We start from the raw sequence: 21,949 nt of genomic DNA, 5'->3' as shown, positions 1-21,949 counted from the left end.
CAAATAAAAGCGAGTTGAGGCCATGTCTTCCACTGACCAATATATTTATTTTGGGAGAGGATTATTGTTAGGGAAATACTCTGCTGAACTGTGACTGACCTTTTCTACCTCCTCTTGCAAATATGTTATTGCTAGCTAGCATACAAAATTAAAACCAGATATGCTCAGCTTTACTTGTACTCAGTGAAACCATGTAAAGAACACACTGCTTACATTGCTCAGGATGATCTGCAAGAGGAGTCTATTAGGGAAAAAACACATGTCAAATACCATTTTAAACTATCTTCTTACCTCTCTTTCAGTTTTCATGATGGAGAGGTGCTGTCACAGATGATGATACATTTCTTGGCACTGTCTTAATTCTTAACCAATTGTGGAAAGAGTTGAATGCTCAGTCTTCCTCCAAGAAACAGACTTAAGTGTAATTCTGAAAATATTAAAAGTGTATTAAAATACACTGAATGTTAACTATAGTATTTACAATATAAAAATTTGTGGTTTAGCAGCAACTGTTGTGTTCTGTTTCTGAAAATAGCATAATAGATTTAGTGAAAAATGGTACTCTATAGCTTCTCTAGTAATAAATATAAGTAGATATTATATCTATATTTATACAGCCCATCCTACCTAATTCACTGCATAAACATGCAGAACTGTAAATCTGATAAGTAGTATCAAACAGATGGAATTATGAGATTCATTCCGATACATATCATATCTGAAATCCTTTCTATTAGCTGCATTACTGTTCTGACAGCAATGGGACTTTCTCCTCCCTTTTTATGGTTCTTTGGTCAATAAGACAGTTAACAATAATGTAAAATTTCAGAGGCATATGGAGACCACCTATTACAGGTAACAGAGCTTTCATGGAGGCCTTTCTCCTCTGACTGTGTAGAGAGCTAATTTGCTTAGAGTCACCCTGAGTCTAGATATCACAAGTGTTGTGAGAACTAGATTAAGTACCTACATAGTAGGCATAATGAAAATGGTCCATCATCCCTAACTGCTGGACTTAAGAGTATGATGCTTCAAATTGCTCCCCTTCATACCAATTTGTGCTTGCCAAAAAAATAGATTATTTATCTGAAAAAATGAAGTTATTATCAGACAGAAATCTAGTAAGTGCACTCTATAAGACTAACAGGAAAGAGGTGATGATATTTTTATCAAGCTGGGCTGTGCCTTCACTGTATTGAGTCATAGAATCATCTGTTCAGCAAAAACTGGTTAGGAAGGTTGAGTGATGATGGGTAAGGTATAAAAGTATCCTAAGAGTAAAAAAAAAAAACCAAACCCTAAATAAATCTGGTAATGTTAGGTTTATGTGAATGTCTTGTTCTTCACAGCTTTCAAATGGAAGTGTTGTATTTATTCTTGGTTATAAATTATGGATGTTAACAGAAGCTGAATCTACCTCGTCAATGAAATAACACTTGTATTTGTTATATAGGCCTTGTTCATCTTTCACAGTTTCAGAAGTTCTTAATCTATTTTTTTTAGTACTGCATTGCATTTTCTTCAGCTCACTAGATTGCCCATAAAAAGGTATCAAAAGACTCTAGAAAAGAATAATAATTTTAAAAAGTTTCATTCCTAAAATAATTTCCCTAGTGATCATCTGAAAACTTCTTCGTTATTACTCCACAGGCATTGATCCTTGTTAACAACAAAATCAGCAAAATAAGTCCATTAGCTTTTGCTCCTCTGAAGAAACTGGAAAGACTTTACCTGTCCAAGAACAACCTGAAGGAACTCCCAGAAAACATGCCGAAGTCTCTTCAGGAGATACGGGCTCATGAGAATGAGATCTCCAAGTTGAGGAAAGCTGTCTTTAACGGGCTGAATCAAGTGATTGTCTTAGGTATGACCATAAGAAATTATAACAAAATCAAGTCAGTGTTTTTCCAAGATGTTTTCAGTTCAGTCCGTGAGTTTATGTAGAAAGCCAAGCAATGCTCCAATAAATTGTACCTCCAAATTAGCTTTGACCTAAAGGATATAGGTTCAGCACATCTCACAACCATGTTTTCTTGGCAGAACTAGGCACCAACCCAATCAAGAGTTCAGGCATTGAAAATGGAGCTTTTCAGGGGATGAAGAGGCTCTCCTACATCCGTATCGCAGACACCAACATTACTAGCATCCCAAAAGGTAAGAAATTCAATTACTATTTCAGAGATTTGCTCAGGTATAATATAGTGACTTCTAGTCAGCTGGAAAAAAAAAAAAAAAAAAAAAAAAGAGTTTGGAAGCCTTTTGAGTCTGTTCTTAGAATATCCATTATTAGAATATTTCATTTTCTGGTCAGTTGACTTTTATTGGTTTTGAAAATTTTGTTTTTCTAGTATGAGAAGCTCCACAAGAGGTGCACTGTCACAAGTAAGCTATTTTATGTTATTTTGCTTTTCTTGTCTCATAGCTGAAATATAGTGGAAGAATGTTTTCACCCACCAATCCTGGTTGGTGATCCTGATCAACACTACACAGATGTAAACTCATGTAGAATTAACTGAAGTTCTACAAGCATAAAATCAGCCTTCCACAAGTCTATGGGTTTGAAGCAAAATATACTATACCTATACAAAACAGAAACATTTGCTATTTTTAGAAGTACTTCATTGCAAATTGCTACAAGATAAGAACAACTTCAATATAACCTATTAATACAAACCAAAACAGAATGGTTCCAATCCAGAGGAAATGATATTCAATTTATTCATACTTCAGACAACAGATTGTTTTGAAATAGCTGAAAACTTTTTGAAAGTTAATACTAGTTGTTATTTCTTTCATCCCACATTTCCTGTTTTGGATGTTCCTTTGAGGGACCTCAGATAGTTAAAATATTTGGTTCCAAGTTTTTTTTCCTGATAAACAGAATTTAAAAACTACTGTGTGCCTTACCTAAAATAACACTAAAGTTATTTTAGCTCATCTTTATAATCGCATTTTCTTCTGCTCTTATTTGTTAAATATCTATGTGCCAAATGTTTGTAGATTTACGTATGTGGATAGTCTGGCTAAAATGAGGCTTCTTCTCTTACACTAATATGTATGTCCCATTTACATAATCATGAAGGCTAGAATTCATATCCAAGAAGAATTTCATTTGGTTGCTTTTTAAGAATTAATTGTTCTATGATGACCTTAGGGGCTTGGTCTTATTTCATGCCTAATAAATTGTTAGTGGCTGTTTTCAGTTTCCCTGACTGTGAAAGTTTCTTGTTTCATTCAGTGAATCTTTCTTGGCTGTGTCTTTTTGTTACTATAAAATACATTAGTATACCTTAGTATTTTGTTACTATAAAATACCTTAGTATAACACAAGTCCTTTAAAAAAAGGTAATAATTCAGTTTCATCAAATAATTTGATGGTGTTCTCTCTTCCAGGCCTTCCCCCATCCCTTACTGAACTTCACCTTGATGGCAACAAAATCAGTAAAATTGATGCTGAAGGTCTGTCTGGACTCACTAACTTGGCGAAGTAAGAATTCATTTCTTCTTTTCACATAAAATATTAGTTGAAATTTTAACCAACACACAATTAGAACACATCATTCTGGGCTTCATGAGTATTATTGTCATTGAAGCAGTACCTAATTTAGCAGAAAAAGCTTCTAAGGACTCCTGTACTGACTTAAGAGAAAAAAACACTTAATTTTTTTTCTAACAACACTTTCCAGCTGTTTTCAATTATGAATTATCTATACCCAGGACAACTGTTTCTTTGAGTTAAAAAAAAAAAAAAAAAAAAAAGAAAGAAAGAAAGAAAGAAAGATAAAGAGAGCAATTAGATTTTTTTATTCTGCCATGGTCCTTTCACTGTATTTCCATCTTTGGTTTAAGCAGTTTTCTTGGGACACTGGAAACAGGAAAAAAGCACATGGAAACCAAAACTTCTTGCAACAGTGTTTCCTTTGTTTCTCAAGAAAAGCAACTCTGCAATGAGTCCAGAACATGGCAGAAAAATAATCATGCAATATAAATGAAAAAGTGTAATTTCTTCAGAGTGATTTTATCTTGCTAATCTGTGTGTTGTTGAATAAATTTCTCTACTGTAGGAAAATATAAGGAGAATTCCCAAAGAGCAGTTATAGACATACACAATTATTTGTGAATTAATTCACATTAGAAAACATGCTAAAATATTAAAATGGGCCTTTAATACAAGGTATTTTAATACTATGATACTTTAAAGCTTTGTATGAAAATAGAAGTTTAATTGATCTAAAAGACTGTTAATCAGATTACTTGATCTAATTCATGGATCTTCATCTTAATCATTCTGTTTGTCATAATGAAGGCAGAAAACAGAAAACAAAGGAAGATTACCGAGCAACAGGAGCTAAGTCTACCTCTATTTATAGTAGCTCAAACAGCAGTTTAGTGCAATGAAGTATGTAGTAACTTAACACGTATCTCAAATCTGGCAATTCTAAGTGGTAAATCTTAGAACAGCTTTCTAGAGCTTGTAAAATAAGATATTTCAACTCATGTTTGATGTTCATATTTGATCACAGATTAATCCCTGCTCAAAAAAAGTCTGCTCTTGGATTTTAAAGAAAAAATAAAAATACCACAATTATGGACTAGTGGACTATGGAGCAGTTACTGTTTATAACAGAGGCTAGTATAAAATGAAACATCCTCCAGAGAAATTATAAAGAAAACTTCCAAAACACAAACAAGATCATAACTACTCAGATAGAGAATAATTTATTTTACCAGAGGAGGGAGGTGTAGGGTGTGTCAGCTGTCCTGCAGATGACAGTTTTTCTGCTTTTTCACATTCACACTTGGAAAACACTACAGGCAACTTCACATGGACAATATTGTCAGAAGTCCTTCTTAAGACATAAAGCTTTATGCAGAAACTGCTGATGGACTACTAAAAATATCTAAACTTGAGCTGCTTTTATTGTGGCTTTACTGTATGGAGAAACAAGAGACTGTTCATTGTGGTGTGGAAATGTGGAGATGCTCAGAACAGGGTTTAAACTACTCTCTGGCCTGTGCTCAATCAGGCAACCTAAACATAGTCAGAAATCCTCTATTGCAAAGTTGAAAAGTAAGGCGGAATACAGACTGGCAAAAAAGGAGTACACTGGACATAACAGAAAAGACCGATGAAGAAAGGAGGGAGTTATGGGAGAACTCTAGGATAGCATATGGGATAAATCTAAGGGGCCGCATGCCCCTTATGCCACAGAAACAAGCTACAGAAAACCAGCTTTTATTACACATCTAAGTCTTCAGGAACTCTCCTCCTGAATCATGTCAGCTCATGCTCAACAGTCTAATAGCTGCCCTAAAGCACAGGGGCTTTGAGAAACAGGTGATTCTTCTGACTGTGTTAAGGTGTTTTGAACTGCAGAGTGTTCCATGTAAGAACTCGCTGTAGATTTACCACTCATTCTCTTTTGAATTCTTGAGTTCTAGCAGACCACCAGTCTTTGTCCTTTTTGTTTGTTTGTTTTCCTTGTAAAACTTCTCATAAGTCTTTCAAAAATCTTCACGTACTGCTGCTGTGGAAAAAAATAATCTCATGAATGTAAACCAAACAAGACTTTGCTGGTTACATGCAGGAATGAGCTCCACAGGAATGTACATTACCAACATGTTACTAAAAAGTTAAAGTTTACTGAAAAGATCTAGCTCCATACAGTGGAAGTTGCATCAGACCCAGAATAATGATGATGATGAGCAGCATGAAGTTTGTTAAAAAAAAGTGGAAATAGGCCAGCAGGGATGTTGGAGACAAAAGAAGGTGCAAAAATTTCTGAGAATTTCTTCAATATTTAGAAATGTTTTTGATGATGCTCTTCGATGATTTAGAATGCTGTGACTAGCTCAGATAAAACACTGGAAAAATATTACCTATTCACTAATATAAAAGGAAGTAATATGTCAATATATTAAGCAAGAGTGATTTTTCAACTTCTTCCCCTTTTTTTTCCCTTGTGAAAAAGAAGAGAGATGAAGATCATATTCTTTCTAACACTCTTAATCACCCTGTATTTTACACACTACTATTGACTTATTTCATTTGTAATCATAGCCTGGAGTGACTGAGAGTTGGTTTGTAACACACTTAAATGAGTGTAATTACATGTAATTTCACTGCTTGTTGGAGTTAGATCCACTTTTCTACAGACTCCTCCAAATTTACTCTTTCCCTAAAAGGCTTTCCCTGCATAAGCTAATGCAGAGTTGGATCTTGTCCATCCCTATGGTGTATAAAGGGGTTACTTTTGCTTCAACAGAGCAAGATGAAAGTCAGACCTGCTTTTTTTCATGCTGGTCTCCCTAGGTGTGACATATCTGCTTGTAGACCTGCGTATGTAGTGAGCATATATTTAGATATGTGTCAACCAAGAAATTATAATCTTCTGCCAAAATTTTGTTTTTCAAGCCTTTTAAAGACATTCACTATGAACACCCATCACTGAAGTCCTTTGTAGACATTCTGTAGATCTTTAGACCAAATTGCTCTGTAGGATCGAATCCTCCAAGATTTCCTCAACCTTGTACTCAAAGGAATTTTGTTGTAATAGCTTTTAAATGAAAATTCTGCCTGACCAAATTCTACCAAAGATATGGGATACTGTGAACTGTCAGTGGGAGATCTCATTGAGTTCTCCTTTGTCATTTAATAGCTTGACAGCTTTGCAATGTTTAAATGAGTATGATATGATTATCTGTATTATAAATAACACTAGTTAACAAGATCTTTCATTGATGGTTTATTTTAAAAAGGAAAATCATAAAATATGTTTCCATTCTTGGACAGCATTTTTTCTGGAAATATCTCTGCCATAAAGATCAAACAAGAATTTTTAGTTCTGTGATTTTATACTAGGTCCAGTTTCTGACTTTTTAAGCTGTCACAAGCCACAAAGAATTACAGGTAGTAGACTCTGTGAATAAGACTTTCTTTAAAAGTACTCATCTATAGCAAATTATTTTATCACAAGGATTCTGATTACCTATATTAAATTCTTTAATTGATTCAGTTATTATTAAATCTCAGAGCATTTTTCCCCTCAAAATTAAAAAATATCATTTAAAAAAGATAAAGCAAGCTAGATTAAGAAGATTTAGGCTTTATAGAAAAAAATTTCTCAAAGGACAACACTCCTGATGATGACAACCCCTTGCAGAATTACCACTGATTGCCTTACTGCAATACAGAGCATTGTAACTTCTGAGAGTCTCTTAAAAAATTCTATAGTCTGCTAATTGCAAACAAAAATACAGAAATAGATAAATTGGACCAGATTTTCCAAATTGGACATAAATTGTGCTAGTAAACTTAGAATATGGATGCATAAAGCAGGAAGGATGATTTTGTGATGACAGCTCTGGACTGAAAACTAGGAGAAATGTGTTTGTCCCACTTCTGTGTCCTGCTGAACAGATCATTCTGTATGCCTCAGGTCCTGGTTCCAGTCTGTAACATGGCTCTAACTACATAAGTATCTTAGAAGGATGTAGTGAAAATTTAAACTTAATAGTTCTGGTCACCCTGGGTTATGTAGTTTGACAAATAAAGTTACAGCCAGTGCTTCTAAAGTCATGCAAGAAACTCTTAATCAGCTTTTAAAGAAAGACTGGTGCCTATGGAGGTACACAGTATGCATTTACAGTGGGATTAGTCATACAGCTCATGAACCTATGCATTGCCATGGGCACAAGTTGAATGATATTATGATAATTATGATAGTTCGTATCAGATGTCAAACTTATTTAAATATGTTTATCTAAACTAGTTCTCCATGGTGACTCTGTACCTCATGCATAATTCTGAAAATAAGCCTGGTCTGTTCTACAACAGTACTGTAGAGAAGTAATCAACTTAAGAAAGTTGGTTATGTGGACAAGTTTAACATTTTTTTTTTTTTTTTTCAGATTGGGTCTCAGCTTCAACAGTATTTCTTCAGTTGAAAATGGCTCTCTTAACAATGTACCTCATCTGAGAGAGCTCCATTTGAATAACAATGACCTTGTCAGAGTACCTGGTGGGCTGGGTGAACACAAATATATCCAGGTAAAGTTTATCATACTGCCTCAGAGAACAATAGTTGAAAGATTCCAAATGGTATTTGTATGGTTATTCAGTCTTGAACAGAAACATACACAGTATTTGTGCAAAAGGTAACGATGCAAGTTTCATAAACTGTTGAACAGGCATGGAAAAGTTGCATACAACAGGAACTGTTATTCTGATTTTTGTGTGGATGTGCCTATGGAGGTGTATAGATCTAGATGTGTGCATTCATTACCTCTGTGTGTCTGAGGGGATGCAACAAATATGGGATTATTTGTGTACTTTGATTTCCTCTTTACTCAAAAATTGCTTTCAAAGAACATTCCTTCTGTTGAATTTTTTCAATTCTACTCAGTCACATTTTGCAACCTTTCCCAAGAACCTTCCCTTTGGTATCTCACAAAGCTGTGCCTTCAGGAGGGCAAAGAGATGCCATATGCATTTCACATCAGCAGTATTTCTGAGGTCTGTGTGGCTAGATAGCTAGAAATACTGCCTCTTGGAACCAATTAAAATCTGTCTTCACTTTGACTAAGATTTTATGGGAATGAAAACTGCCAAAGAATGAAGACTCCCAAATGTAAATCACCATTTCATGTAACTTGGGAAAATTCATCAGAAAAGATGACTCTGGAGCAAAGTAATATCCATCAGCTATTTTAAATCATCATTTGTGATTACTTTGGCTCTGACTCCTGTACAGTTGCACTCATGGGAGTGAAAGCATTAGAGCTGGAGAGAAACCAATTAGCACCAAATGCATTCATTATATACAGCACATGCTTCTGAACCACGGCACTGTATTAATAATTCCACATCTTTGACTCCTCTTTTGGTTACAGTGTGATCAGATGATGGTAATGTTATTAGATTGCCTTGCACAGTTTCTGCTCTTTTTGTAGAAATTATTTGTAATTGGGTATACTCTAGGTATTTCAAACGGTAAGCAGAATCAAGCATTTGTTTTGAAAAAATGATATATTGTTACTCTGTATAACATTGCACAATACACACCAAGCATTTGACATCAAATAATTTATCTCATTTGCCATGGTAGCTCCATTTCTTACTTCTGTACTTCTATGCTTTTCAGGTGGTCTATCTTCATAACAACAAAATTGCTTCAGTTGGTATCAACGACTTTTGCCCTCTTGGCTACAACACCAAAAAGGCTAGCTATTCCGGTGTGAGTCTCTTCAGCAATCCCGTGCAGTACTGGGAAATCCAGCCCTCTGCTTTCCGATGTATCCATGAACGCTCTGCAGTACAGATTGGAAATTACAAATAGATGTCTAAAGATGGGGTTCAGTTGTGTTTCAGCTAAAGTACCTGTTGTAATAGGCCTGTTCAAAAAATTGTTGCTAACAGTTAATGCCAAATACCAGAAACTTCACTTAAAAGTGGAGATGATCCATTGATGTAGAATAAATGAATCATTACAGATGTACAAGATCAAGCATACCATCAAAAAGAATTGCCAACTGTGCTTTAAACTGACTTATTTCAGCCTTCTTTTCCAGCATGCTTTCTGTGGTATTTTTCAGTTTGCTGAATGCTACAGGTTTTCAGATTCCACTGTATATGAGATTCGGAGTAAATATTTGTCAAGCTATGATATAAAAAAAAAAAAAAAAGATAGTGATTGAGGTTATTTTTATAGCCACACACACAGAAAAATAGTAGAGGAAAAAGACTCTCAAATCATCTTGGGACTTGAGAAGGTGAGAGTTATCTACTTTAAATAGAATTCAAGCCCTGGAGGTTTAAAAATATCCACCATAACACTAAGCTAATTCTGAATGTATCTGTTTAGCAGAGGCAAATAAAGTTGTTGCTAATGTCATTATTTTGGGAAAAATAAAATAAATTCATATGGTACAGATAGTTCTTTAAAGTTTGCCATTCTTCTAGAGCAATGCTATTCAGGATCAGCCTAACATAATCCTATTGAACAAAATAATGAGTAGTCTGCAGTACAAAACCTGTAACCTATGTCTGGAGCTCAATGACTAAATTTCTCTAGGGCAAATCCCTCTCATCTTAGTCACAAGAGCAGTTTTAATGACTTCAGTGAGACTGCCTTGCAGAGTATGGTATTAGGGTTTAGTCATTGGTATCAATCCATGCATATATCTAAACCAAAAATAATAGCAGTTCACTGTTCACTTGTTCTGCATTGTACATTTGTCAGCATCCTTCACTGTTTTTGTTTTTTAAACAATATTTTTAATTGTCAAGTAGAGATATGCAGGCTCCCCATCTGATGAATTTATGGAATTTAGATTATAAGGAAAATCATAAGTATAGCAAAATATGAAGTGAAATAACTGCAAGGCCTAGCTGGACATTGCTGGGACATCATTTGTAGAAGTATCTTCTTAGAGTGATTTGAAGCCCTCTGCAAACTGGGATTCTTCAACCCATACCAGTGGGTAGCAAGCACATCAAAGGTAGGCTGCACATTTCTACTGTCAATCTACAAAGCTAAACATATACTCAATAAAAATGTCACCTTAAAAGAATCTTCTGCAGCCTCTTAATACTCCAAGGTCAATCTCTCTAATTTGTAAAACTTATATGTCATTTATATTAAAGAATAATGTAATACAGGCAAACTCCAAAGTATTTGTCTTTATTTTCTGTTTTGATAGCATAACATAGTGTGTCAGAAATTTAATTATGATTAATTCTTGAAACTTGAACATCTTTGGCATTGTGATAGTTAAAGTAAGAACAAGTTGTGTGAAATTCTCTTGCCTCAAGAAACTTTTTCATGCTTAACACTCATAGGTATTTTTCATAGAAAATTAATATATTCTCTTTATAGCTGTCATTTATTCAGGCATCAAATAATCAAAACAAACTATGACTCACTAAAGCCATTACACAAAAAAGTATGTTTGCACAGTTAGCTATCTTCTTCATATAGTAGCCAATGATTTCCCCCATTTGCATCTGGGTTTCACATTTTCTGACATTTATTTTTAAATAAAACAGTACATGATATCCTTCTGTCACTGGAGGGAAAACCCTCAAGAAAATCAGCACTTAGATTTTTTTCCTTTTGGTTCTTGGTTGGATATCTGCTATTATTCAGAGAGAGACTTCATGCAGAAGAGAACAAAGGCATTGTCTTAGCTTGAACAACTCCACAGGGTTTGTATGCACACATTTCAAATTAGCAGATACAGATACAGCTTACAGGAAGAGTTTTATACAATAAATAACAATTACTTATTACATAAAGCTTCATATAAACACATACACAAACTTTCCATTTCTCCCCCCATGGCTTTAAAATCTCTCCATACTAAGACTTTTATTTCAAACCATAAACAACTTTCAGTCCAGAATAAAATAGCTGAGCTTGGTCCTCCTCTGTAATACCCATGGTATGTCCCATACCAAGCTTGCTGCCCTTTGTGCTAAAACACAAGCTGTTCCTCATAAATTACATTCCCTGCCAACAACCAAGGGCTGCAAAGATAACAGGACTTTCCTGATTCCCAGTCCTGTGCAATAAAACAGAATAAGCAAATCCTATAACATGAGACCTCTGCAAGATCATGACAAATTCAAAAGGTAAACACACTCTTTTTCCATAAACTGGGCAGCCATACCTACAAAGTCTGACTGATGGGACCCTATCCACACACAGCATCTGCAAAGACTTCAAAGCAGCAGGAAGCCCAGTACTTTTAAAACTGCTTTTCATATAAATACAGAACAGATGGCTCTTCCACTAGAAAGAAAGAAAGAAGGAAAGAAGGAAAGAAGGAAAGAAGGAAAGAAGGAAAGAAGGAAAGAAGGAAAGAAGGAAAGAAGGAAAGAAGGAAAGAAGGAAAGAAAGAAAGAAAGAAAGAAAGAAAGAAAGAAAGAAAGAAAGAAAGAAAGAAAGAAAGAAAGAAAGAAAGAAAGAAAGAAAGACCAAACTATAAATAGTTGGGTGGGAAGAATTAAGAGAGCCCAGCAGTGTGTCTCTGATCCCTCCATAAAGTATGAAGATGGTAAACAGTCACAACTACATCACTCAAACACGTAAAGGAATAAAAACCTTGTTTCTTGGTGCAGCATAAGGCATCTCATCCCTCCTACATCCCTGGGCCACAGAAAGATCACTGCAGGAAAAGGTGGGACCATCTCTCAGGTGTGAGAATAGACCTTACTAGGGAGCCTGAAAAAAACCATATCCTAATAAACGGAAAATTCAGGCTGGTGGAAACAAGCCATATGAGAATAAAAAGGTGCAGTGACAGATCCTCAGATGCAAGAATGATGGAAGAATTAAACTGACATACAGAGGCTTCTTATTTCTTCCACCATCATAAAAATCCAAACTAAAATAATAACACTTGCTTGCTTTTGCTTTTAAAACCAATTTTCTAATAGTATATTTAAAATTCTATCTTTTTGTGATAAAGAAGACAATGTTTTCTGCTATTTTTTGATATCTAAATGCATCATTTTTCCCTAGTCATGAATCTTACTAAAGTGTTAATTAAAATCCCTGTAAGAGGTTTTTAAGTAAAGAAAATAGTCCCTTCTGTTTTCTACGGCACTGACTAAATAAGTTGGAAATGAAAAGCAACGCTTCTTCAAGTTTTTACTGCATTTTGATGGCAATACTGTAAACTTATTCTTTTGCTTTTGTAGTATCCTTCCCACTTTTTCTTTTCTTTTTTTAATTAATGATATCCCTCAGGTTTAGTCTTTCCAAAAGTACATGTACATTTTTTTGCTAGCAAAACCATATATTGCTAAGGAATATTATTTTTCAAAACTTCACTACAAATCAATTAGCTTCTTCATATATGGTTATCTTTTAAGGCCAGAAGTGAGCTGGCTGGTTTCTCCTAAAGTGCACCAGGTTATGGACAGCCATCATACTTGATTGTTGATGTGTAAATGACATCAAATCTAATTTAATTTCCCGGAAAGGATCAGCTCTTAAAACCCTGGCTTCAATGTGTTGCTCTGATTTCCAGGCCTATGGATTTTTTTTTAGTTCCCTCTAATAACTGCTTCTCAGATCCTCTCAACACAATGTCTGGCAACAGCTCTTTGACCCATAACCTGTTTTTTTTACCTACTAGTAAATCACTCTTATTATCTTTTTCTGTTTATGTTTGTTGCTTTTTTTAAACAGATAGTATTATTTACCTTACAGTCATACATATAAATTAACAGAAAGCTGAGAAATTGCTTTATCTCAATGCAAGCATTAATTTCATGCATCTATAATAACATATGCAAAATAACTATAAAATATTACAAAAGATTTTCCAATCCCACCACTACTCTGAAGTGCCATCTAGTGTCACTGAGGGACAGTAACAAAATTATTCACTAATTGTGAAAACCAGGAGGAAAGATGTTTATGAGTCTTTATGAAAAGAGGCTATACAAATTCACATACTTGCTCTGCTGTGTGGTTTTGCTTTTTTTTTTTTTTTTTTAAAGTCAGAGTGTATAGCTGTGAAATCAGTAGCCTTTTTGTATGTCCACAGTCAAATATTCTTGCTTTGCACATGGATGTGTTTTTGCTCATCCTCTCTGAATGTATACATTGCTCTGAAGTCAGTTTTGCTACAGGGACTGGCCTACACCTCTATAATTTTTTTTCAAAACAGGTGGCCTTATTTTCCATGGTGATTACAAAGCTATGGCTAGGTGGTTGGGTTTCTTTCCATTCCAAATTTTAAAGCACCAAAAGGGTTTAGCCAGTGCTAATTTAGCTGGAAGTAGCTTATTCAATAAAAGAAAAAGAAATTAAGGAGCATGTTAATGACAAGTTTGCACAGCACTGAAGGGGCAACATGGGTGGTTAGGTGCTCAATATGAAGTGCATCATCTTCAAACTGAAATAGTGGAACTAAAAATAGCTGATAAATTTTAGATAAAACATTACTCTAACAGTGCTCCAGCAGCTCCAGCTGCAATAGAACAAAGTATCTGTGCATCTCCTGAAAAGGGGCAAAAACTGTTTTAGTGTTTGAATTAAACTCAACACAAACACTCAAACAGCAAGACTCATCAATGGATGCATTTCAAGTGACATAAACCAGCTTTTGGTCGTCTGCCCTGTTTTCTGCTTTGGAAGTGCAGCCCTGTTAGTGTACCCTAAGTGCCTGAGGATCAGTCTGGATGCAGGCACTCCAGAGTGCTGCTTGCCCTGCCTGTTAAACTCCACACTTTCTTTCTGACATAAAGATGTGGTTTTTTTAAAACTGCTTTGTCAGGCTGATCTCTTACTCAGTGTGTACATTATGCAGCTTGAAAGCTTTGGAGATTACCTCTATGTGGGTGTTTTAAATCAGCAGACCAGAAGAATGTTAATGCTCTGTTACTGCGTGCTTAAACTGGGACTTAAATCTGTGGCAGAAAGAATAGACAAAACTATGAAAAATTGTATTGTTTTAATCATATATATATGCACACATCTTTTTAAATTATAACATAATTTTTTTAAAAAAAAGAAAGAAAAGGAACTAATAACAAAAGCAGAGGATCTGCAGCATGGTGACAAACAATGATGGTCACGTTTCTGAATCCACATGTACAGCTGCAACAAGCAACACAGTGAAGAAGCTTTTGGAAAATAACAAATATTTTAGGCCTTGAATCTGCTAACATTTGCCTACATTAATAGTTCTAGTGTTTTCAGTCAGAGGAACTGAAAGCTACAGATGGCACTCAATTTTGAAGGGAAATTAAACAAAAGATGCCATCCACTGTCTAAATAAAAAAGACAGCTTTTAAACAAACAAAAAAATGTCTAAACCACCTCCATCCAGAAAATTTTCATCAAAAGAATTGTCCCAGGTACTGTCTTTGGCTCACATCCAGATGGAGACAAGACAAATACTTGCAAATTATGATTTTTGGTGGTAAATGGTACGATATTTTGCTTATATGCACAAATATTAATCAGTAGTTTTTGTTGCTCCTAGCATTTGGCAGAATGGACAGTAGAATACATACTGCTTTATTCTGTATACATGATTACAATTTACAAAACTTTCTATTTTCATACCTCACATGAGATCAAGCAAAATTCCAGGGTTTTTTTTTCCAGTTCTTTATGTTATTCACTCAACAGCACTGAAATATATAATTTATGAGAAATCACACTTATACCTTTTATTCATTTTCAACTAATAAACTATGTATTACATCTAAATGAAAAAACCTTAAGGATTTTGGTACTATTTTTGTGAACTTCAGGTTTGGACAAGTTACATTATTGGTTCCAGATGAAGACTTTAATTGAGATGAATTAGGCTAGTGCTCCTCCACACAGTAACTTTTTGAAAGTGTTCAAATCCCAATGTAAAGGCATGGAAAATAGGGACCATGTGTCTGCTACTAAATGCATGTTAGAAAGCCCTTTCAACAGGAAAACTCAGAATCAATTAAACTAATCATGTAGTATTCTGCTGATGAATTCTTTCATCTTTTAATTTCAAGGTATTGAATCTTTGCAGGAATCAAAAGATTATAAAGAATAAACCAAATTCCAGAGTGCATAAAAAAAGAGTAATCTCAAAATGCATAAACTAATCTTGACATGAAGGACAGAATCATTCTAAATATTACTTGGCTATGTTAGAAACTCTAGACAGCCAAAAAACTTCAAAAGGCTTATTCACTTCTGAGAATAATCCTTCAGAGGTTTGTCCATACACATCATTCTAATGTGGAAGGAGAAAGTAGGTATGTTGCAATGAAGTCTTGAAACAAAGCACTGTCTCTGAAGTGTGGGCTAACAGAGAGTGATTGAGAGGTCCTAAACCTCAGGCAATTTAATATTTCATCATGCCATCAACAAAATTAAATGAAAATATTAACCTTTTGGGTATTTTTTTTCTCGTCCATGCCTTACTGGTCATTTCCAGTACCAAGTTCTTTAAAGATATGCCAGTCATTTTTGATGTATGGTAGGAGCCACTACATGTGTAGGTTACAGGGAGATAGAGAAGATTGTGTGAATTTCTGTTCAACAGATGCAGATAATTGGATTGTTATGGAAAAAGTTAAGTAATTAGGCTCCTTACTGCTGTCAAAATACTACATTACTGTGAAATGAATATATTTCCTTTGAAATTCCTTGCCAGAATTCTGACCTACAGGATTGTATTCCCTACATCTTAGGCATCGGGAATGTGCTCACACTATGGAAAAATACAACTGCACAGTGATTTTAGATTATTCTGCAGAGCTGAAAAAGAAAAAGACAGCAGGAATAAGAATTGAAGAAGACATGTCCCATTTATCAAAGCTCTGCCCTACAGAGGAGGAAGATGAGGATGCCTCCCACCCCCCCTCTACCCTCCCTCACAGTTCAGGTGAGAGAGAGGTGATAAAAGAGCTTTCTATCCACTTGGCTACCTCATGGACAGCTTCTGAGATGGTATGAGAGCATGTGTACATGAACATATCTGAAACTCATGAAGGCCAAGGAAATCCCAGTATCAGCACAGACTGTGTGATGAATGCATTGAGATCAGCCCTGCAGAGAAGGACTTTGGGATACTGGTGCGTAGAAAATTGGGTATGAGCCAGCAATGTGTTCTTGCAACCCAGAAAGCCAGTCACATCCTGGGCTGCATAAAAAGAAGCGTGGTCAACAGATCAAGGGGGGTGATTCTCCCCCCTTTACTCAGCTCTTGTGAGACCCCTGTCTGGAGTTATGCACCCAGTTCTGGGGTCCCCACCACAAGAAAGGACATGGACCTGCTTGAGTGGGTCCAGAAGAGGGCCATGAAGATGATCGGGGGGTTGGAGCATCCTCCTTATAAGGCCAGGCTGAGAGAGTTGGGGTTATTCAGCCTAGAGAAGGCTCAGGGGAGACCTTATAGCGACCTTCCAGTATTTAAAGGGAGCCTACAGGAAAGATGGGGAAGGACTCTTTATCAGGGAGTGTAGTGATAGGATGAGGGGTAACTTTTAAACTGAAAGAGGGTAGATTTAGATTAGCTATAAGGAAGAAATTCTTTACTGTGAGGGTGGTGAGACACTGGAACAAGTTGCCCAGAGAAGCAGTGGATGTTCCCTCCCTGGAAGTGTTCAAGACCAGGTTGGACGGGGCTTTGAGCAACCTGATCTAGTGAAAGATGTCCCTGCTCATGGCAGGGGGATTGGACTAGGTGATCTTTAAAGGTCTTTTCCAACTCAAAACATTCTGTGATTCCATATGCCATACCAGGGCCTTGAGTATACCAGGAAGTTGTTTCTGATATGACTATACTCTTCAGAGCCTCTGCCTACCTAGACATCTACTACTCATTGTCCCAGGAGCTACATTTAACCTCGAGTCCTTGTCCTTGCCCTGAGCTTGTCAGGGTTCAGCAAGAGAGGGCAGCGGTGCAAGGGAAGTCAAGCTGGGAGCCAGTGGTTACACAAGACAGGTCAGCAATCTCATGAGCAAAGTGTACAGTCCCACAACAGCAAATGAAGAAGAGCAGAGCTGGTTTGGTGACTGTAACCAGGGCTGGCCAATCATCCAGTGACAGATGTCTACTGAGTAGGCAGGTCCAAGGTCAAACTCAGATATCAAGTCAGTAAGATAATGCCAGGTACAAAACCAGGCACAGCATACCCACAACAAGCTAGGGCTGGGGGTTCAGCTTAAATACAGCTAATAACATGGAGTTCTGATCTAAATGAGAGTTTGAAGGAGTTACAATATTTGACTGTAATGTTTTACTTTCCGTACCTACAATCCAAAAGGAAGTACAACCCAGCATTTGAAGAGATAAGGAAAGAAATTCCCTCTAGGTTAGCTTCATATTGCTATTCCTAAAAGGTGCAGCATTTTTGAAAATGCTATTCTGTTTTGTAGCATAACTTATCTATATAAGCAAAAGTAATTTTAAATATTAAGAAAACATGAAAAAGACTACTGGAAAGTTAAAGTGATAGATGTTGATTCCAGTTTTTTTTTGCAGACATTGTGCTGAATACTCAGCTAAGAGACGTCTACAGAGAAAATTGTTGGAGAAAATACTGTTCAGACAGTTTACACAAAGTGAGGATATTACCTCACTTAAGAGACTGGTTACTCCTGGACTGGTGCTCCAAGGGCACAATTCAGGTACCAAAACATTTGTCTAATGACATTCTAGATTGCTTAGATATGCCTGGCCTCCTGCCACTACTTCAGCACAGGGCAGGTCTCCCAAAGATCCTGTCATAGCAACCAGCCCCACTTGGATGTGCTGTACGGCCCAGGGCATGTCAAACAACAGTAGATGCCTGTGCATCACCAGTTGACTGAAGCCCCTTGATGACAGGCAATTGCCTAAATGCAGATGTCTTTTTATTAGGCACTGTGGAGTACTGTGCATTGCCACCAAGTGCCACTTGAAAAGGGGACAGATCTTTAAGTCCTTTCTCATATCCTATACAGATGAGATGGATACCTTAGAGCATCTCAAATGATATTAGATGCTTACATTTAGCATCTAATGTAAGCTGTCAACTGAATACAGTTATGGTGTCTGTGTTAGAGAGTTGAATCACTCCCTAGGCTCCATAACTCTATTTACTAGATCCTTACTGACCATGAGGGATGCTTGGACTCCTAGCACATGTCTGCTGTCTCTCAGGACTGAAGTGTGAGATACAGCATCTGAGACAGTTTATAAAAAAAGGTGGTCTACATCTCACAGAGAAGTGGAAGTAATCTTAATGAAATATAAGATGGAGTACTTTATGAAAAAAATAGTGTTTCTAATGGGAAATTTTATTTTGTGAAATGTTGCTAGCAGTGCCATGCAGCCCATAATAAAGCATTAGTAGGGTTTCTCAACACTGCACAGTTCCTAAGACAAAAGGTATTGCATACAACATAAAGTAAATCCACTCTGGACCTCCTTATGATGAATAAAGACATGTTAATCACTGGATTGGAATCTGGTGGTTGCCAAAGCTGACCATTTAATATGGTCAGAAGCATATTTCCAGCCAGTATTTCAGAGGAGCTCAATGTCCCCAAACAGGAAAAGGATGAGCAAATTTGTCTGGGAGGAAAAAATTAGAAGAAAACTAAGAATACTTATACTTAAAAAGAATTTATGAGATTGTCCTCAAATACCTTTCCCCCTGATTTTACAACCAAGAAAGACCAATTTTAGCCATCAGCTTGCTTGTTTCAGTAGAAAAGTGAAATGCAATTAGAAGTGAAAAAACCAAGTATGAGATACAAAGAATGAGGAAATATAAAGTATATATAAAAGTGTCTCTGTACATATTAGTAATAAGGCAAAAATAAAACTGAGTTGTACTGAACATATCAGTGACAGATCCATAGATAGCATGATGGAAAATAGTTGGAAGAAGCTTAAGTTCATGATGAGGAAAATAAATTCTAGTAATGTTATAGAACCACAACTAAACAGACACAAGACAATGGTAGAAATTGGAGTAGACTGATGTACTTTCATCAGACTGATGTACCTTTATCATATGAGGACTATCATATTACTTTCAAAGGGGAAAAAACAAAATAATATTTCTTAGTGATAAATACTTTTAAAGTGGGTTGTCATAATCATTTGTACTTAAATGTCTTAGGAAGCCACGTAAGAGATCTTTGGTACATTCACAGTCCATTTTCATGAGCCTAGGAATACCAGAACAGCAGTGTGTTGTTACTGTTCATGGACTACAAATAGGGAGATACCTCGAGGCTATTAACCTCCCATCAGTCCCAGGAAAAACAATGTAAAAATCTGTTACAGCATTCAGCTGATAATGAATTCAGTGTCAGCTAATGTCAGAATAGATACTAATAGAAAACTAATAATATAGTAACTATTATCTAGCAAGCCTTTACTTGCTCATGAGATTGTAAACTTGGTAGGTAAGGGAGTCTTCTGTAGTAGCAGTAGATTTTTCCGAGGTGTTTAATTTTAAAAATGACAATGAGTGGTACTTCAAAAAAAAAAGCACATAAAGTGGCTCCCAAACTCTCCCATCTTCATGGCGAAGACAATTTATCACCAAGTGGATATGTTCCAGTAGAGGGTCACATCAACTGTAAGAAGGCCAAACGCTATGTGTTGGTTGCCTGGACATCCTATTCAAAGCTAAGGTGTATGTGGCTGCACACCAGACTACTGCTTTCTACACAGAATCATAGAATTGTGGAATATCTTGGGTCAGAAGGGACCCATAAGAATCACCGAGTCTGTCCTGGTTTGAGTGAGTGGTGGGGGTTTTTGGTAGCAGGGGAGGTGGCTACATTGATGGCCCCCTGTGAGAAGCTTCTCGACAATCCCTCAGCTCCAAGTTGGACCCACCTTTGCACCAAAGGTCATACCAATTAGTTACACCTCTGCAATAACTTACTTAAGAAGGGGAAGCAGGGAGGAGTTGTGGGAATTGTGAGGAGAAGTTGTGAGGAGAACATCTGTGCAAACACCGAGGTCAATGGAAGAAAGGAGGAGAAGGGTGGGAGGTGCACTGGAGCAGAAACTCCCCTGTATCCTGTGGTGAGACAGCAGGGCCGATCCCCCTGCCACTCATGGAGGTCACCGGTGGAGCAGATACCGATTTGTGGCCTGTGGGGGGCCCCATGCTGACCCAGATGACTGAGCCTGAAGAAGGCTGGGACCCCATGGGAAGAAGGCCGCGCTGTTGCATTTCAGCACTGGGAGAACTGCAACATGCAGGGGTGACCCACATGCCCGTGGGAGTGACTCATGTTAGAGAGAGTTTGTGGAGGACTGTCTCCTGTGAGAGGGGGACCACACTGGGACAGGGGAAGAATACCAGAAGTTCCCCCCACTATGAGGTGGAAGAAACAGCAGGACTGACTGCACTCCCTGTTCCCTGCCCTCTGTGCTGCTGAGAGGGAGAAAGTAGAGAAATTGGGAGCAAAGCTGAGCCAGAGAAGAAGGGACCATCTAGGGGAAGGTGTTTTCAAGATGTGGTAATGCTCCTCATGGTCCTACTCTGTCTGTTAAGTGTTGTTGTTGTTAACGTCTGTATTAAATTTATGATCTTTTGTTCTTCCTCTAATGAGTCTGTCTTTTGCCTGTGACCATAATGGATGGATCATCCCTCTCTGTCCCTATCTCAATTCCTGAGCCTTTTGCTTTACTTTCTCCTTCCCAACACTGGGGGGAAAGGGGGCAGTGAGCAACTGCATAATACTCAGTTGCCCTCTGAGCTCAAACCATGACAGAGTCCAACTCCCTGCTCCTCTCAGGACTACCTAAACCAAAACCATATAGCACCTTACTGCTGTATTACTTTAGGCAAAGTGTTGCAGATATAGGAACTCACTGGGAGACAGCGTCTGGTGGAGAAGCACGATGCAGTGAACCAGCTTTGCAGGAGGCAGCAGTTCCCACTCCCACTGAAGTCTCATAGAGCAAACTGTCCCAGCAACTGCTGCCCACTGCAGCTGCATGCACAGAGGCAGCCAACTCCCCAGGACCGCACCATACACCCTGCAAGCGTGAAACTGGAAGTTCCTGTACTACCTGGCAACCCTATTGAGTTCATAAGCCTCAAGTTTTCTGGATGCCCTGGGTCTGTGCTAACTGAGCAGACCCTCCTTTACCAGCCTTGGAACCAGCCCCCTACTTCTGGATGCTGCCTGCAAGTACACATTAGCAGACACAAGGATGAAAACTGTGATAAATAAGCCTTTATTCACAGTCTAAATTATGTCAGCTGCTACCCCAAGATGCAACCTTCTGCCCACAGACAAGAAAGTGCTAAGTGCCTGTCATAACCTGCCAGGTCCTGAAACCAGCCTGGGCAAAAATCGACAAATTTTTGCACCAAACTAGAAAATTCCAAAACTTTTCATGTCTCAGATCATGGTTATATGTTGTCTGGAGCATAAGTAGGCAAAGGTATTTTGTTGAACTCAGTACAGCAGTAACA

General features: G+C 37.2%; 1 protein-coding gene across 1 annotated transcript in view; it reads left to right on the top strand.

Annotated features, from left to right (window-relative positions):
• Nucleotides 1–10,665, top strand: part of DCN (decorin) — a 39,937-nt gene extending 29,272 nt beyond the window's left edge. The window contains exons 4-8 of the mRNA XM_074870728.1: nucleotides 1,651–1,864; nucleotides 2,041–2,154; nucleotides 3,394–3,487; nucleotides 7,912–8,050; nucleotides 9,144–10,665. Of these exons, the coding sequence (XP_074726829.1) occupies nucleotides 1,651–1,864; nucleotides 2,041–2,154; nucleotides 3,394–3,487; nucleotides 7,912–8,050; nucleotides 9,144–9,338 (756 nt within the window). The 3' untranslated portion in view covers nucleotides 9,339–10,665. The remainder of the gene's footprint in view (nucleotides 1–1,650; nucleotides 1,865–2,040; nucleotides 2,155–3,393; nucleotides 3,488–7,911; nucleotides 8,051–9,143) is intronic.
• The last annotated feature ends 11,284 nt before the right edge of the window (nucleotides 10,666–21,949 follow it).

This window comes from Strix uralensis, chromosome 5 (assembly GCF_047716275.1).
Source record: "Strix uralensis isolate ZFMK-TIS-50842 chromosome 5, bStrUra1, whole genome shotgun sequence".
Lineage (NCBI taxonomy): Eukaryota > Metazoa > Chordata > Aves > Strigiformes > Strigidae > Strix > Strix uralensis.
Note: the sequence above shows the minus strand (reverse complement) of the source record. Positions and strands in the feature narration are given on the sequence as shown.